Source organism: Leptodactylus fuscus, chromosome 2 (assembly GCF_031893055.1).
Source record: "Leptodactylus fuscus isolate aLepFus1 chromosome 2, aLepFus1.hap2, whole genome shotgun sequence".
Classification (NCBI taxonomy): domain Eukaryota; kingdom Metazoa; phylum Chordata; class Amphibia; order Anura; family Leptodactylidae; genus Leptodactylus; species Leptodactylus fuscus.
The window spans coordinates 59,493,472-59,512,123 of record NC_134266.1 but is presented as its reverse complement, the minus strand read 5'-3'; the positions used below and the strand labels follow the sequence as shown (position 1 = coordinate 59,512,123).

The window sequence follows — 18,652 nt, the reverse complement described above, 5'->3', positions numbered from 1 at the left end:
CACCACTGGTGTGAACCCAGCCTGACACGACTTCCTTAAATTTTATCATCGCACATAACTGTTCTGCAATTCACCAGAACACATCAGGTCATCTTAGAGAACGGTTAGAGAAAATTCTAGCACAGTATACATTGTCCCTAAACAAGTGTGGGAATTTGTGGAAAGAGCGCTTCAGATACTGTGAGTGTGTCAGCAATGAACTAGCGACATTAATAGAAGAAAATGATAAGTCCCTGCCAGCATTGTTCTATTTAAGCCGTCTGGCGTCTCTCCATCAGGAAGAACTTAGAAAGAATAAATTACATTTCACATCACCAGCCTGCCAAATATGGTAAAAAATAAATACACCCGGCCTGAAATGTAAGAGGACGTGTTTATGTAGCATAAGTGGCATAACAAGTAAGGATACGTTGTACAGGTTTTTGTACTTACTATATTAACACATTTGTATAACCATATGTGACATAACATTGGTTTTAAAGTGGTGGCCTGGACTAATAATATTGTTGACATATAATATGTGGGGATCGATCTATCGATTAAGTGTTTGCAATGGCTGGTACGTAGAAATTGGAGCAGAAAGTACACAGCTCTGTTCTCAGGACTGAGGCACTGCAGCATAGAAATCAAAATATAACTCCAGCTCACCCAATAGCTTGTGAATAATCTCCTAATACCTCTAGCCGAGATGCACGGACACCGATGGACTCCCTCGGTCAGTGAAGACTTGATAATTAGAACAGAATTCCAGCATTCACGGACAAGAAGATAATATAAAATCTTTTTCTTTATTTCTTCATATAAAACATATTCATTCCATATTCCTAGAGGTGCTGTATCGGCAGATCCAGCATATCGCTACTGACAAATGCTACGCGTTTCAGGACATAGTCCCTTCCTCATGGCCATGAGGAAGGGACTATGTCCTGAAACGCGTAGCATTTGTCAGTAGCGATATGCTGGATCTGCCGATACAGCACCTCTAGGAATATGGAATGAATATGTTTTATATGAAGAAATAAAGAAAAAGATTTTATATTATCTTCTTGTCCGTGAATGCTGGAATTCTGTTCTAATTATCACTGCAGCATAGGTCCCATTCCAGTGAATGTGCAGTAACCTGGTCTGATCAATACACTGGGGACAGAGCTGTCTGCTTCCTGCTCCATTCTCTAAGTATCAGGCACTGAAATCAGCTGATCAATAAGGGTGCTGGGTGTCAGTCCCCCAATCATCTGATATTGATGGTCTATCTTTGAGATTAGTCATTTTAGGAAGAAAAATAGAATTGTAAATTCTCCTTGTACTGTGTAAATAACTTCTTATACTTTATCTTTACAGATGGCCATAGACTATTGTCACTGGCTATTAGTTGGCCACTTATTTATCCAACACACCGAATGACAATATATCAAAAGAATTACCTGATATTTTTGGTGGCTAATATAAAGTTTATATTATGGATAGGGTATATTATGGTCAAAGGGATGCAATAAACACATGAAAAACACTGAAGTGTCTTGTAGGTGTAATAAAGAGACTCAGGTCAGATCATCTAAGGGCTCGTTCACATCTGCGTCGTCGGTCCTTATTGCAGGTTTCCGTTTCCTGCATAAAACAGATGCAGGAGACGGAAGCCTGCAGGAGACTTTCTCACCCATTCATTTGAATGGGTGAGAAAGCTGTCCGGCCGTGCGCGGCAGTGAGCGTTTTGCGCTCTCCGCCGCGAAACCGGGTTTTATAATCCGGACACAGAGTCGGACATGCAGTACTCTGTGTCCGGATAAAAAAATCCGTTTTAGCGTTTTAGGCTCTCCGCCGCGCACGGCCGGACCCGATCTATGGTTTCCGTCTTCTGCCATGCAGAAGACGGAAACCATAGTACGGAGACCCCAGACGCAGGTGTGAACCCAGCGTAAGCAGGCATTTTAAAAACACTACGTACCTATGTGGGTCCATCAGAGAAAATATATATCCAGGCATATACACGCATCCAAACCATACGTCATAAAGTGCACAATGCTATATATCTTACAGAAATCATAGATGGACAAGTTTAGTCCAAACAAGAAGGACAAAGTCTATACAATGCCTTTAAGATTATGTCATGCACATTGCTGAACACACAAAGCCCACCTAATAGTCACATTCTCAGATAAATAAGTAAGAACTAGTATGACAGTCAGGCAACCCTCCTTACTAATAAATAATCCTGCGAGTCCACATACACAAAGGAATCCTGTGACCTCCATGACGATGTGGGGGTGAAATGCGCAGGTGGAGGACACACAGGATAGTTGTGGTCGATAGGGTCAACATACTGTAGTTGGCTTTACATGGGACGCTCACATAGATGAGAGACTACAAAACCAAAGCTTCCCCATTAAATACCTAGGGATATTATATATGCAGTTAGTTAACACAACAGGGATCATTTGAAGGGGTAATCCCTTGTCACCAGGACGTTGCCATTTCTGTAACTCTCATAGAAGTAAGAAGAAGTTAAACTGTTTTCCCACAAAAGACATCTATGGTATAGTCACAGGATATGCCATAAATGTCTGACAAATGTGGGGAGCCATGCCTATCCCTAAAATGAAACAAAACCACTCCTCCTTCCCTGGCTCTTACTGTGTCGTAACCTCGCTAAGAAGACTGCTCGATACAATAGTCAGGCTTACAAAAACAGCATACCTCTCTGAGCAACACTGTTTCTGTAATTCCAATAAAAGTGAATGAGAGTTACAGAAACAACGTAGCTCACTGCTCTATGCTCTTTAAAAAGCTCAAACTAAAGTTATGGAAAAAACGTAGCTCAGAGAAGGAAACAGCATAGAATATATATTTCCACAATGTCTATTTACTTCAATGGGAGTTACAGAAACAGCGTAACTATTTCCATAACTTCCAACCACCTCAGCTGGCTGGAGACATAGGTATTCTCATCTAAGACATGAAAGGTTGAGATGAGTTAACATCTGGAAAAATAAAATCAGAAAGGAACCAAATAAAGGACAAACTTACAAGAGGACAAGTTACCCAAGTAAATGTACAAAAGCATCATTGAGAAGTTATCACTATGGGTCTAGTATGGCAGAGCTAAGCCTTTACACCAGCCATCCAAATGGCCACGAATATAAATGATCATGCAAATTCCAAGTCCATTTTTTGTCTACAGAAAAGGGTTCTTTGCATTTTTCTGTACTGTTTTTGTTGAAAAGGCTCCAACTAAACTGTGAGATACAAGTTGTTGCCTAAAAAAAAAAAAGTTATTCTAATGCCAAGCCCCGAGCTCAATTAGGGTTTCAATGGACGTCTTACAAGAAGACCAGAAAATAAGCACATTCATTCAGCTGCCAGCTCACTGCAAATGTATTCTCAGGTTCTGCCTCAAGACCAGCAACATAAATTTTACACAGGTTACTGGTACTTAGCAATAACACAGCAGTTACTGATACTAAACCCAAAGTTACATTTACAGTTCTGGCTACCGTAGTACATTGGGGAGAACCTGGTTAATTCATTAAGACTGAAATAATACTATGAAGTATGTGAACGTGTGCATGTATAGCTGAGTAAACGGCATGGACGGCATAAGGCTGACACTGATGTCCCCCCAACGACCCATTAATGTAATGAGCCTTGGCCACAAATGAATGGTGACTGAGGCCTTTCCTGAGTTCTGCCCCAGGCCTCATGGGTTCGCAATAATAAGTGGGCATGTGTATGATGCCATAAGAAAATGATGGGTCAGTGTGCTAGCCATGTTTTTAACAAAGCATGTTCATGTGAAAGGAGAGTTAGTAACTAGAGATGAGCGAGTACTATTGGAAACGGAAGTTTTGAATAGCAGGCACCCATAGGAATGAATGGGAGTGGCCGGCGCGCAGGGGGTTAAGCGGCAGGACGCCAGCCCCGGCTGCGTCCATTCATTCCTATGAGAGCGTGCTTTTCGGAACTGCCGTTCTGAATAGTACCCGCTCATCTCTATTAGTAACCATAGGCCTCCATACACATGATGTACTGGGGGGGGACACCATCTGAAAAATTGGATTTTTGTACCCACCGTAAGATTCCTATCTCATATTCAATGGGGGACACAGCACCATGGGTATCGGCCTGGTCACTAGGAGGCTGACACTAAAAAATAAGGAATGTTGGCTACACCCAAGTGGACGTAATCAGTTTAGTAACAAAAGCAGTAGGAGAAGATAAAACGCCTGAGCCTAAGAAGGACAACATTCAAGAACAAAAAAAAAATCAGAGGGAAGGGATATGTCCCCTATGAATACAATGACAAAGGGATTTATGGTGAGTACAAAAATCCAGTTTTCTTGTTTATATCATTGGGGGCAATAGCAACATGGGATGTCCCTAAAGCAGTCCCAGAGAGTGAGAAGAGAAACCGCCCTGCAGCCGACCAACATGAGACAGGTCAGCCTATAACCCCAGACAAGGAGGAGGAAGCCTGTTCTGGACCAGCAGGGCATGGTGAGGATACTGATGCCAGTCCAGAGGACAGCAATGTTAGATTGCCACCAGTGGCAATCATGGTTGCCCAAAGAATAAGGGTTCCAACTGAGACACTGGAATTCACACAATAAAATGGAGAGCCAGGTAGGATCTGCAAATGTCCTAAGATAATAAGCCAAGGCACTCAGGAGATGGATGCCCGAATCTTGACAAAATCATGCATGGACCCTAAATAGAGGAACAAGAAGCAGGAGCAGCAAGAGAGCTGAGAGGCAAACCGTTGGAACTTAACTGTCTGTGGCAGATACTGCCCAAGAAAAAGTTAGGAAGCAAATTGAGAATGCTGCAGAGAAGTTGTGTAGATCCTAAGAAAGAAAAGCCAAACTAGAAGGACCAAGTGGTGGAGGTAAAAGAAGTTAAGATGGGGAGTACCCTTGGGAGGCAGGCACAACATATACATATACTGGGGCACTGGATTAAAATGAGGTGCTTATCAGAGGGGGCTATTCCCTAGTTCCAGGCACCAATGAGGAAATGGTCACTCTATTGCTAAACCCAGGGAAAGGGCCAGTACCTAAATGTGACTGGATTTGGCTCAAAAAACTGCTGCGTTTCCACAATGTGGGTCCTTAGCCTAAGGCTGGCTTCACTCTGTGTTTTTGGTCACAGTACAGGACAGTCCCATGTGGAAGCAGGGACACGAGGCGTCGCAGATAACCATAATGTTTGGAGTCTAGGTCCCAATGTTCAGTCCAGGGATTACATCTACCATTCACTCCAAGTATGTCCATGTGAAATCTGCCTTATGATAGTTCACGCAGGAGTTTTTTGGACCGGATTTTGACATGGTGGCCGCCTCAGAATCCGGTCCACAAAACAGCTAGCCGCGACTGGATGCCGATGCAGTGCATACAGTGTACTGACATCCAGTTGTGACATTCCACTCCGGTTTAGGCCCAAATGAATGGGCCTAGTTGGGAGCGAGTGTTGCGAGGCGGACGTCCACGGATGAATCAGCTGCAGAATCCGCATTGATTTCAATAGGAGGCAGTTTTTTGAGCTGGATTTTAGTGCAGATTCTGCTTCAAAATCTGGCCCACAAAACCCTGTGTGAACCCTGACTTCGGCTAAACCCCCTGGTAGCAGAAACGCAGTGTTTTTTGTTGCAGATTTTTCTTTATTTTTTTTATCCAAAGTCAGGTGTGAATTATAGGGGCTCTATCACTGGGAAAAGGCATTTTTAATAAGCACATCCTTGCATAACCTTCAGAAAGGCTATTTCACACGTACCTTTTGTATGTAAATCACCTCAGTAGTTTTTTAATGAGCCTGTTTTTATTCATATGCTAATTAGCCTCCACCATGCACTCCGGAAGTGTCTGTGAGCACCGTCTGCTATGTCTATGAGAGCAGAGAGATGAGTCATCAGCCGCAGCAGTCTCTCTGCTCTCACACACATAGCAGACGGTGCTCACTGCAACTTCCAGTGTTTGCTGGAGGCTAAGTAGCATATGAATAAAGACAGGCACATTCAAAACTACTGAGGCAATTTACATACCAAAGGCTTTCTAAAGGCTATGCAAGTATGTGCTTAGTTAAAAATGACTTTTCCCAATGATAGAGCCCCTTTAAACAGAAGGAAAAGGTCTAAGAGATTCCTTTATATTTTCCATTTCTTTTCAAACCACTTTCAATTTGGCTCAAAAAACTTCAGCGTTTCCGCAACGTGGGGCCTTAGCCTTATACACAGTTTACTAATCTCCTGCTTCTCCCGTGCCAATGTTTCCCTGGTTCCCCATCTGTCTCTGTTTCCTAAGCTAAAGCCATGAGATGAAGTGTTGACACGTAACCTCTGCGGCCAATGCCAGTGGTAGTGGTTATATGTCAACATCGCTGCGTTCAGTTATTGCCTGCAGCAGTTAACGTGTCAACTTGTCATCGCTACTGCTGGGTATACAGAGACTGGCAGGGTAATTGGGAAGCATCAAAACAGGAGCTCTAGGGGATTTCTGAGCATTATTAGGGTAAGTTCACTCTGAGTTTTTTGCAGGCAGACTTTGAGATAGTGTTCGCCTCAAAAAACACCTCCCAAACTATCCCTTTAATTTCAAAGGGAGTCAAGAGATTTTTTTTTTAGCAGATCTTCCTGATACAGGAAGAAAGAATAGTCATGACTAGAGATGAGCGAGTACTATTCGAAACTCCAGCGGGCCAGCCACTTCCATTCATTCCTATGGGTGCGTGCTATTCGAAACGGCCGTTTCGAATAGTACTTGCTCATCTCTAGTCATGACCTATTTTCAGGCAGATTCCACCTTGCAACCTCATTAAAATTAATGGGAGACAGAAAAAAATGCTAACTTTTTCTTTTTAAGCGCTTTTCCCAAAACCGTAGTTAAACACTACTGAGGATGTTTTTCTGCCTCCCACTATTTTTGATGGGCTTTACCAGGTGGAATCCGCCGAAAGATAGAGGAAGAAAGACGGGTCATGACCTATCTTCAGACGGATTTCACCTTGCAAACTACATTGAAATTCACTTTTTGGAGAGTTTTGCAATAAATGTTTTTAAAAAACATTAGTATTTTTTCCTGCCTTCGTTCATTTTTATGCGGTTTGTAAGGTGGAATCCGCCTGAAGATGCTTGTTTTCCTTTAGTTGAAAAAAATCAGCTAAAAAAAAAAAAACTGCTACTGAATTAGAGCCATTTTTGAGACAAACTTTTAAAGACGGATTGCTCCTGAAAAGTCTCCCTGCAAAAAACTCAGTGCAAACTCACCTTTAGGCTAAGGCCCTACGGGCCGGAAACGCAGCACTGGGAAGAACCACAGCGTGAATGCATTGTGGTTCTTCCCACAGCGCTTTGAAGAGAGAGTTCACAGAGTTTTCCTCCGCAGACTTTCTTTTACCATTATATCTACAGGAAAGCCGCTGGCTTTTCCGTAGATATAATTGACATGCTGCAATTTTCAAAACCGCAACGGTTTTGGTAATTGCAGCGTGTCTGCGCTGCGATTTTTTCCGCAAAGTGGGATGGGATTTGCAAATAATGTAAAACGCAGCGATTTTTCCCACAGCGTTTCCGGCCCACGGAGCCCCGGCCTTAGGCCCCATGTTGCAGAAACGCATCTTTTTTTTGTTGTAGATTTTGGTGCAGTTTTTTGAGCCTTAGTCAGGAGTGGAAAGAGGAGAAGTTAGGGATAGTTCACACAGAGTTTTTGACTTCAATGGGAGCCGCTCACTTTTTTTTCACTAGCTAGTAGCAGAAAAAGAAGCGAAATGCCCTATCTGATTCAGCCGTGGTATGCGCGGCTCGAGACACGTTCCTGTTTAGGCCCATTCATTCAGGCCTAATCAGGAGCAGGATGCCGACATGATCTTTTCCTTCGTGTATGAACTTTCTATATATTTCCCATTTTTTTCAAGCCACTCTTGGCTTTGGCTCAAAAAGACGCAACAAAATTTGCAAGAAAAAATTCTGCGTTTCTGCAACTTGAGGCATCAGCCCTAGAAGGCTTTTTTTTTGCCTCAAAAATCCACCTGCGAAAAACTCTGTGTGTACTTACCCTTACTTTTGATATTTTCTAGCGTTGCAATCGGTTGGCTCAAAAAAAAAAAAAAACTATATAAACCATTCATGGGGCTAAACAACCCCTTTTACATCAGCCATTCTGGTCCTAAATAGCAGTTGATCAGATTTGCATGTCAAAGAAGACCCTGCCGGCAGGAAAATGAAAGAGACTAAGAGCATGCCAAGTTTTATTCAGCTACTAATGTACAGACCCTTTGGGGCATGTCCTCTTTATCAGGGTTACCAGGGTATATGATAGGGCCTGTGACAGGCAGAGCCAGTATCATGTCTACCTCTAGATAACCCATCAGTACTGAGGCTTATCATACATTATGAAAGACCTCAGACTTACTGCAGGACTAAAACTGTAGGTGTAATTCAGGCCTTCCTGTGCTAGGAGTGGTACACTAGTGTGAACCGAGCGCAACTCTGCAAGGACACATATACCGTATTTTTTGGACTATAAGACGCACCTAGGTTTTAGAGGAGGAAAATAGGGGAAAAAAAAAATTTGAAGCAAAAAATGGTAAAATATTTAATATATGGCAGTTGTAGTTTTGCAACAGCTGCAAGGCCACATTGTATTCTAGGGAAAGGAGGTGATTTAGAACTCTTATTTATTTCATTTTTTTTATTATATATTTTTAAAGCTTTTTTTTTTTTTAAACTATTTTATTAGTTTCTAGGGGGCTTGAACCTGCAGTCATTTGATTGCAAGGTCATTTGATTCTGTATATTACTATTACGGCTGGTCATAGAGGGAGGGGGGGGGGGGGAGGGCGCCAATACAGACCCAGCATCCACTGTAATAGAAAGGCGGATGCCGGGGAGGGTTAGATGCCGGCACATGTGCCAGGGTCTGTACGCTCCTGCCCTGCAGGAAGCCAGCAGCGGCAGGAGCGATGCTGCTATTGCGGGGAGGGACGGAGGAGCGGAATAGCAGCATCACTCCTGCCGCTGCTGGCTTCATGCAGGGCAGGAGCATAGCGATGTCTCAGACCCCGGCACATGTGCCGGCGTCTAACCCTCCCCGGCATCCGTCTTTCTATTACAGCGGATGCCGGGTCTGTATTGCGGCCACATTCGGACTATAAGACGCACCCTTCTCCCCCCCCCAAATTTTGGGGAAACAAAGTGCATCTTATAGCCCGAAAAATACGGTACATAACTTTATGCAATAAGGAGCATGCTGTCTGCATGTATAAAGTCAATGTGTGTTGTGGAACAGGTTAATAACAGGTTTTGTTGTCAGGACTCTCACCCCCATCCTGAGACTGCGACTGAAACAGTTACCCATCTAAATGTGATTGTAACTGCAGCAGGTCCATGGATTTCTTCAAGTTCCAAGGAAAACAATGGGAAAGTCGCTGAAATGTTTGCAAATCAGCCACATGTGAATATACATTTACAGCAGGGGTGAGCAATACCTCAGACTACTGACAGATGCCAAGTTTTTTACAGGTGATCTTCATTGTGCAATACTGGATGAACACTGTTCAGTGGCCTATATGAGAGAAGCAGATGACGGCGATGGCTGTAACTATACAATGAGAACCTGAGCTGTATACTGAAAACTAAAAAATAACAGGGAATCCTGAGACTGAGGATCCAATAAACCCTGATATTATACATACATGATAAATCACTCCTGCATCTTTTCTGCCTTGAAAGAGGATGTTGGGAATAAGCTAGAGGAGTGTCTGTCCCTGTTTCTGCAGCCATGGCCGCCACATTATGCATTCATGTAGCAGTGTAAATTACCAGGCCTCCAGGGACAAGATCTATTTAGAGCTTTACCATCTGAAATCTAGGTTATGTACTGTTCAGCAGATATACGGCATAAAACAGGGAGATCGATTACCTCTGCTGCATCAGTGTGACTAGAGCTCTAGTGATCAGTCAACTCAGTCCTATGTGCTGAAAATGTAACCCATCTAACCTTCCCATGGACAATAGCAGGACACACATGACCCAAAACGCAGGCTAAAGCTGCACATTACAGAAATGCAGCTTTTTTGTTGCAGTTTTATGAGCCAAAGCCAGGAGTGGATTGAGCAGAAGGGAGAAGTATAAGAACTTCCATATTTCCTATTCCTTTTGTAATCGTTCGTGGCTTTGGTTCAAAAAACGCATCAAAAAAAGCATGGGGCGTCAGCCTAAAGCTTGTTTCACACTGGCATTGTAAAGTCCGTTGTCCTGATCCTCTGACGGATGAAGGGACCTACCATATATATTTTAGCATTCCTGACTATGTCTGATACAAATGGAAAGTGCTCTGTATGAAATTCTCAGTCTGCCAGTCATAATGGCTATTGTTCTGATCTGTCAGAATAACGAATAATACAATGTTAGTGAGAACATGGAGCAGCTTCTCCTTCAATACACAAACTGTAGTAAAACAACATACTCCACTGTAGTGAAATAATATTCCAGGTCACCATTTATACATTACAGCTATCATGGCAGCTCTTCTTCATTCCTGGGGGTAACCGTATATTTAGGTGCTCAGTAAGATTATAGTAATAATAATAATGATACATTTTATTTATATAGCGCCAACATATTCCACAGCACTGGAAGAGCACAGTATCCAAAAGTAATGTAAAAAAGCAGAGGAAAGGGGTTATCCAGGGAGTGCTAAAGCTTACCCGTGCATTCCCTGTATTATTACTAATGTACGCGCCCCATTCATTCATCAGTGCCGGGAATGTACTGGTAAAATTTATTACACCTGGAATAAAGCCTTTAACCCAGGGGTAGGGAACCTTTGGCTCTCCAGCTGCTGTGAAACTACAACTCCTATCATGCTCCATTCACTTCCATGAGAGTTCCCAGAACAGCAGAGCCAGTATGCATGCTGGGAGTTGTAGTTTTGCAACAGCTGGAGAGCCGTACGTTCCCTACCCCTGCTTTAACCTAATACACAGAGGCTTGTACAGATACCTAGAGCTGAACAACAGTCAGGACCGGGAAGGGTAAATTTATGTTTGGGCCAGGGGTCCAAATATATTTAGAGGGTCTGATGAAAACAGGATGAATCTTAGTATAGTCAATAGTCATTTCACAGATTCTATTATTTTCATTGTGATAACAGATAGTCGTTCTTAGGCCTCATGCACATGACAGGGTCCCTTACATCCTCCATTGATTTTAATGGGGATCTGTCCTGATTTCACAGAGAAAGACAGGACCCGCTCAGGGCTCGTTCACATCTGCGCCCGGTCTCCGTTCTGCAGGTTTCCGTTTCCTGCATAAAACAGAGCAGGATACGGAAACCTGCAGGAGTCTTTCTCACCCATTCATTTGAATGGGTGAGAAAGATGTGCGGCCGTGAGCGTTTTATGCTCTCCGCCGCGAAACCAGGTTTTTTAATCCGGACAGAGTCGGACATGCAGTACTCTGTGTCTGGATTTAAAAAAACGGTTTCGCGGCGGAGAGCATAAAACGTTCACCGCTGCTCACGGCCGGACCCCGTCTGTGCTTTCCGTCTTCTTGCATGCAGAAGACGGAAACCACAGAACGGAGACCAGAACACAGGTGTGAACCTAGCGTCAGGCTGAGTTCACACGGGGTATTTTGGTTAGTATATTGAGGCCGTATTCGCCTCAAAATCCTGACCAAAAAGACAGTCAGGTCTTTTTTCCAGGTGCGGGCTCCCGGAAAAATGAACAGACATGCTTATTCTTCAGGCCAATTTGCCTAGCGAATCCGCCTGAAGACACTTCCTCCTCCCGACTACGCCCATTCATTGGGCCTACTCCGAAGCGGAGTGCGCGACTGGATGCCGATACAGTGCTTCAGTTTCCGGACCAAAAAACCCCATGTGCACTCAGCCTCAGACGGAGCATTGGACCCCACCTTGGAGGAGCCTGGGCATGCATACTCGGCTATGTGCCATCTACCCCATTACTTCCATTCTTCAGGTCTGTTGGGAGGATCAGAAACAGGAACAAAATATTATTTCACCAACGGACCTGATCTGAGCCCAAGGGACACCATTGACTGTAATGGGATACGTTTTTAAAATAAAAAATGCTAAAATTGTAGCATATTTTTCCAGACGCCAGCTTGTGACAGATCTGCACCAGATGGAGACCCAACGCAGATGTGAATGAAGCAATTGCAATAATAGTGATGATCAGAAAGATAGAGCATGGGCATTTCTTGTGACGGAAGTGATGCCCTTCACCCACCTGGTATATACCTCCACTATAGAGAGCCCTGGGCACAAGGGCCACAGACACCACATTGGCATGTGCTCCTCACATCAGACAATGCACCTTACAGATATTTTATGACTGCTAGGACACAGTACACACAAAGGTCATGCGTGCGGCGAGACTAAACACTGCAGCCATAATAAGCCTCGCACCTCCTAGGCCCCGCCGCTTATTCCAGATTTCCATACAAGAAGCCTCCATAACCCTGAGGTGACAGTACAGGCTGGCTCCGCTGTGCGCCGCCCGGCTCCGGGGCCCTGCACCAGCCTTGCCCGCCCCATCCACTTCTCAGTGATCCGAGAACCATAGAACAAACCCGGGAGAGCAGTGCAGGGAGCAGCGGCAGCCTACAGGCAGACAGCACTGGAGAGCTCAGCAGCCCCCCCAGCACATGCACTGGCTGCAGCGCACACATTAGAACTTCCTGTGCGCCCATTAGTCACCTTCAGGGGTAAGGGGGTGCACAGGGGGCATCGTCTAGAATGGGTGCTGCTGGGCAATGAGGGCTGCACACCCCTCCCCCTCATTCATACCCCGTGTCATTACACAGTCACCCGCACACCGCCATGCACGTTACCTGTGCCACTGAGCTGGAAGTCGAGAGTGTTTTGTCGCACTGCTGCCATAGTGAGCCCTGTGCCATGCCTGGGGGAGGCGGCCGCTGCTGCTGCTGCACTGCCCTGTGTCACAGACTGACTGGAGAGAGCGCCCGCCCGGGCTGCCAGACCTGAGGGGAGGAACTGCAGCAACAATACGGAGCAGCTGGGGAGGAGCAGGAGACTCAGCTCCCTCATCCATCCACAGGTCCCAGCACCAGCCACTACATGGGCGACAATAGCTGCCACCATATGCCAGGCACACTGTGCCAGGGGGGTGCTTGTATCAGGAACCATGTGCACAGCCGGATTTGGGATCCATTTGATCCCTAACCTAAATACATCCCTAATGCAGCACTTCTATGGGGTCTCCATATACTTTATTGTGCCGCACTCCCCTCTATATACTGCTATAATGCTATATACAGCACAAGGTAGTGAACCGTATGGGCCACAATACTGTCCAGCCGTCTGTAACGCACATACACAAACTTCTTGGTTTTTCCACCATTAACTTCCAAAAACATCAGATAAAAGAAAATGATTTGGGGGCGAAACTTCACTTGAGGACATTTTATTAGGTAATATCCCCAAAAACTAGGGTAGAGAAAGGGTTAATTACTGCCATAGCACTTTGTGGATGCTGACATCAGATTAAGGGGCCGTTAATAATGGGGAATATGAAGAGAAATTTGAGGTGGACATCCGCCTCATTCCAATTCATGTTCCAGCCACCGACTCCATGTGGAGGAACGCAAATGAAGAGTATCGGCATTACAAATGGCCCTAGTCAGCAAGGAGTCTCAAAATCGAGCAGGACAATTATTTTCAATGGGAGGCAGAATACGCCCATAAGGGTCCATTCACAAATGGTGAGGAATTTGGTGTGGAATTTTCCACGCTGAAAAAAGCCTCCCATTGACTTCAATGGGTGCTGCTAGCTTAATTTTCCACTAGTGGAAAAAAAGAGTTAGCGGAACCCATTGGAAATCAATGGGAGGCTTTACTTTCAGCGTGGAAAATTCCACACCAAATTCCTCACCATTTTCCTCTGTGTGAATGGACCCTAAGGGTGTATTCACACTAAGTATACGCTGAGCTGATTGTGAACGTAAAACACGCACGTATCACATTGAAACCAATAGGGAAAAAAGCAGCCCATTCATTTCTATGGTGAGCGCTCGTATGCCGACTCCCATTGAAATGAATGGGATCTGCTTTGTACGCGCCGATTCTGAAAGTGTTTTACATTCAGAATCAGCTCAGCGTATACTTAGTGTAAATGCACCCTAAGGGTGCATGCACACTGAGTAACGCCGGGCGTGTATGAGAGCTGTACACGCCGGCATTACAGCAGACTGCCGAACACTTCCCATTCACTTCAATGGGAGCGCTCGTAACAGCGGCGTTTACGAGCGGTCCCATTGAAGTGAATGGGAAGTGTTCGGCAGCCCTGCTGTAACGCCGGCGTGTACGGCTCTCATACACGCCCGGCGTTACGTAGTGTGCATGCACCCTAAGGCTGAGTTCAGACTGGGTTTTTTGGTCAGAATTGTGACACGGAATCCCAAACAGGACAGCGGTGCAAGCAAGGTTTTTTTTTACATGTGCAAAAAAAAACAACACGAATGTCCATTGGATCGGACAGAGATAGGACTGAAAATACATTAGGGTCTTCTAGTCTGCAAAATAGTGTGAAACCAGCCCGACTCCAGCCTTCCTGGTGACCTTGTTATTGAAAGATTCAATGCTGATATCCTTGCTGGTGTATTGAAATGGTCAGTCCGTAAATCTCTGAAGGTCTATGGCTATGAGGGGTAAATATCATTATCCTTGGACTTAGGCTGCTTTCACATGGCAGTGTTTGGTCAGTGATTTTGTTCAGTGATTGTGAGCCAAAATTAGGAGTGGCGACTACACAGAGATCAGGTATAATAGAAATATTTGTGCCTGTACTGTGGTTTTAACCCACTCCTAGTTTTGGCAAACAATAACTGACCAAACACTGACTGTGTGAAAACACCCTTAATAGGCTAAGGCCCTACGGGCCGTAAACGCAGTGATGAAGCGATTTGGGAAGAACTGCTGCGTGATCGCATTGCGGTTCTTTCCGCAGCGCTTTGAAGAGAAAGTTCATGGAGTTTTCCTCCGCGGACTTTCTCTTCCCATTATATCTACGGGAAAGCCGCCGGCATTTCCATAGATATAAATGATATGCTGCAATTTGCAACCCCGCACTTTGCTCACCTTATCCCGATGAGGAACAACCAAGCGTCAGTGTTGCGGGTCCTGGCTCAATCCCCGGCTCCACAGCAGCTGCTGACTCCTCGCCGACTGGTGCAACATGCCCAGTGGCCTGGTACTGGTCCACAGACTGGCGGTTGGGGACCCTGGCCTAGAGGATCTGGAGCCCAAACAAAAATAACCAAAAAAAACCCCCCAACTTTTTACCGTAATTTATTTTTTTATTTTTCCCGTACAAGAAGTTCATCAGCTACCAAATGAAAAGTAACATGACAGCAGTAATATCCAGGAACAACTGAGGTAGGATTAGATTTAACAAAGACATTACATCCCACAATTACATAACAATCATAACAAATGAACCATATTAAGTGCCGATAAAATTTACAACTTGACAAGAGGGAAGATTTATCTAGTGCCCGCAGCAACTAATACAGCCATTATCTAAAAACCAGAGAGATGGACTCTTTAGCCATGTTCACACAGTATTACAAATCTGTTGTCAGATTTTTGGAAAGGATTGGCCAGTGGAGCTACATGCAGATTAGCATCCATTGGAAGCCAATGTATTACAAATCTGTGTTTTTACAGTAGCTCAGTTCTGCAGAAATAACGAGAATGCCAAAAAACTAATTCTACAAGGTTCAGTGATTTTGCCCTAGATCCCTAGCTGATTTATTGTGGACTTGCACCAACAAAAAGCATATCAGCCCAGCCCCGCAGACAGATAGGTTAGAGAGCCACCCGAATCCAATGGTGTTTTTCCTTTGTAAGGCTAAGGCTCCACGGGCCGTAATTGCAGAGCTAAAGCGCTGCGGAAAGAACCGCTGCGTGATTACATTGTGGTTCTTTCCGCAGCGCTTTTAAGAGAAAATTCACAGTCGCCGGCGTTTCCGTAGATACAATTGACATGCTGCGATTTGCAAAGCCGCAACGGCTTTGCAAATCGCAGCGTGCCCGCACTGCGATTTCTTCCGCAAAGTGGGCATGGGATTCGCATGAAACCCATTCCCTTTGCTTGCATTGTAAAATGCCGCGATTTTTCCAGCATCGTCTCTGCTGCGGGCAAATTGCGGCGTTTACATCCCGTGGGGCCCCGGCCTTAATCAGAGCCCTTTAGGGCAATAAAGGCGTTGTGCTTACCTCTTTGGAGCAATGGCAATGCCCCTGTTGCTCCAAATAACTCATTTTCATAAAGGCGATATCTGGACAAGAGGCATCAATTCAGATGGGGTTAACTCCGTCTGAATCAATGACCCGAACCTATTAATCTGCTGGGATGGATAGATATGCTGGATTCTGGAAACAGAATTCCATTAAATTAGCGATGAACGAATCAGTATGGTTCGACCCAAATTTCCCAAAAGTTATTGACTCAACTCAAACCTGAAACTTTTGGGGTTCCTTAGCCACTTGGTAATGTTACATTCTGGGGTCTTTTCAAGATGTGGAGGCCCAGGGGAAATGCTGACATAACTATTATACTCACCTTGCCTCTTGTTCCCAGCGTTCCTTCAGGATCTACTTCCGGGCTCTCGGATGACGCCACATGCCTCAGGGAACCTTTACGGCACATGATTATCAGTGGTTATCATTATTTGTATCATAAATCAATTAACTTCTGAGTAATAGTTGGATCATAAATTATTGCTTGTGAAACATTGCACCATTTCTTTTGGAGTATTTCATCAGGCTGAGTTCACTTGTACGTCAGAGGCTACAAAAAAAGAGCCCCCGTTGCAAATTCGGTCAAAAACGGTACAAAATAGCTCAGCATGCTGCACTATTTCATCCGCTAAAATGATGGATACCATGGCAGGAACTTGACTATTAAAGGCCCATCAGGTGCTGTCAGTGTACGTTTTATGATAGATGACAAATTTTTGAAAGTATTTTTTATTAACCAAAAGACAAAAAACATATAAGAACTTCTTTCTTCTGCTTTGCTCCTGCATGTGAATATAGAGTACACTATATCTGTATTGTTTTTCTGGAACTTAGAATAGGTCATCAGTTATAGCTCAGTAGAGGTCCAACACCCTTAGGGTAGGTTCACATGGAATTTTTTGTACAGAACCGGAGGCAGAGGGCAACGTCAAGTTCCGGACCAAAATACGGTTAGTTGCAACTGGATGCCAGTGCTCCGGTATCCAGTCGCGCATTCCGCTCCAGATTAGGACCAAATGAATGGGCCTAGTCGGGAGGGAGTGTCTTCAGGCGGATGTCATGAGGCGAATCCACCTGAAAGAATGAGAATGTCACTTCTTTTTTCTGATAGCCGGAACAAACGGCTCCTGAAAAAAAGAACTGAGCGGCTCCCATTGATTTCAATGGGAGTCGTCTTTTTGGTCAGGAATTTGAGGCGGATACGACCTCAAAATCCTGACCAATAAACCCTGTGTGAACTTACCCTCACTGGAGAGGCTGTAGTGATAGTGAAGGACCTTAAAACATGATAACGGTGGCCCAGCAGGCAGGATGAATGCTACATACAGACAGTAGGAAATTTAGTTACTACTATAATAAACATCTCCTATGTTCTCAGCGATGAAACCATGTTCACAGTGGACACTAGTCATCATGGTGGTCTTGGTCTTAAATAGCTGTTCCTTTGGATATTGAGTTGTACAATACTGTAAATGTCTTCACACCAGGCCACCAGCCTATGGTCAATCACATAAATGTAAAGCTCCCTTAGCATCATTGAACCGTTCCCATTACCCGGGGTCTGTGTGATTCAGAATCCTGGCTATTTTGGTCATATAGGCAACATAAAAAAAAAAAAAAAAAAGAAAAATAATAGAAAAAAAGTGAAGAGGAATAGTGCATGGTGTATGTAATTCATGCTCATTGAACTGAGAATGATTATTCAATGTAGATCTTCCATAGGTTTGTAGCCCCCCCAAAAAACATGGCTACCGTGCTGTCACCATCCAAAGTCCCAGCGCCATGTTAGCAGTCAACAGAACACTGCCTGCTAGAAGAATGAAAAAACCCAAAAGTTCTCTGTTCTCCTTCTCTACTATCAGAGAAGTCAGCGTAGCTTCCAGGAATGAGTTTAGTATCCACTGTCCATCCAGAGCAAAGCAAGGAACGGCATTGATGACCGCCAGCGCCCCCGACAGAGAAATCACATATCTTACGGAGGTTAAGGATAGAACAACAACGGTAATATGGTAATATTTACATAGAAAGACATAAGACACCACAGCGGCAGGGAGACAGGAAATTGCTACAGCCAGGTAGGATCCTTTTCAGATTTCAGGGATGTGGAGTCGGCCTCAAAATATTATGTATTATTAATATTGTAGAATGAGTTAATTAAATATAGAGCTTTTTCCATACTGCTTGCAGTACTTTACTCTCGCATGATTTGTGCGTACAGCGCGCGGAAAACACAAGGACCCCATTATAGTCTATGGGGTCCATGTGGTTTCTTAGCTAACCGCTTTTTAATGCGTTCAGTATTTCGTTTGGGGGCCCCAAGTGGACTCCTTTAATGGAATACTGACCGCAGATGTGAAGCAGGTATTAAACAGGTTAATAGT

The 18,652-nt window shown here is 44.4% G+C and overlaps 2 protein-coding genes across 3 annotated transcripts in view; both read right to left on the bottom strand.

Annotated features, from left to right (window-relative positions):
• The window catches only part of SMS (spermine synthase), a 106,731-nt gene extending 93,736 nt beyond the window's left edge, over positions 1-12,995 (bottom strand). For both annotated transcript variants that reach the window (XM_075263856.1, XM_075263857.1), the window contains exon 1: positions 12,842-12,995. In XM_075263856.1, the coding sequence (XP_075119957.1) occupies positions 12,842-12,890 (49 nt within the window). In that variant the 5' untranslated portion in view covers positions 12,891-12,995. The remainder of the gene's footprint in view (positions 1-12,841) is intronic.
• Positions 12,996-17,891: 4,896 nt separating this feature from the next.
• MBTPS2 (membrane bound transcription factor peptidase, site 2) overlaps positions 17,892-18,652 on the bottom strand; it is a 40,355-nt gene continuing 39,594 nt past the window's right edge. The window contains exon 11 of the mRNA XM_075263853.1: positions 17,892-18,242. Within this exon, the coding sequence (XP_075119954.1) occupies positions 18,020-18,242 (223 nt within the window). The 3' untranslated portion in view covers positions 17,892-18,019. The remainder of the gene's footprint in view (positions 18,243-18,652) is intronic.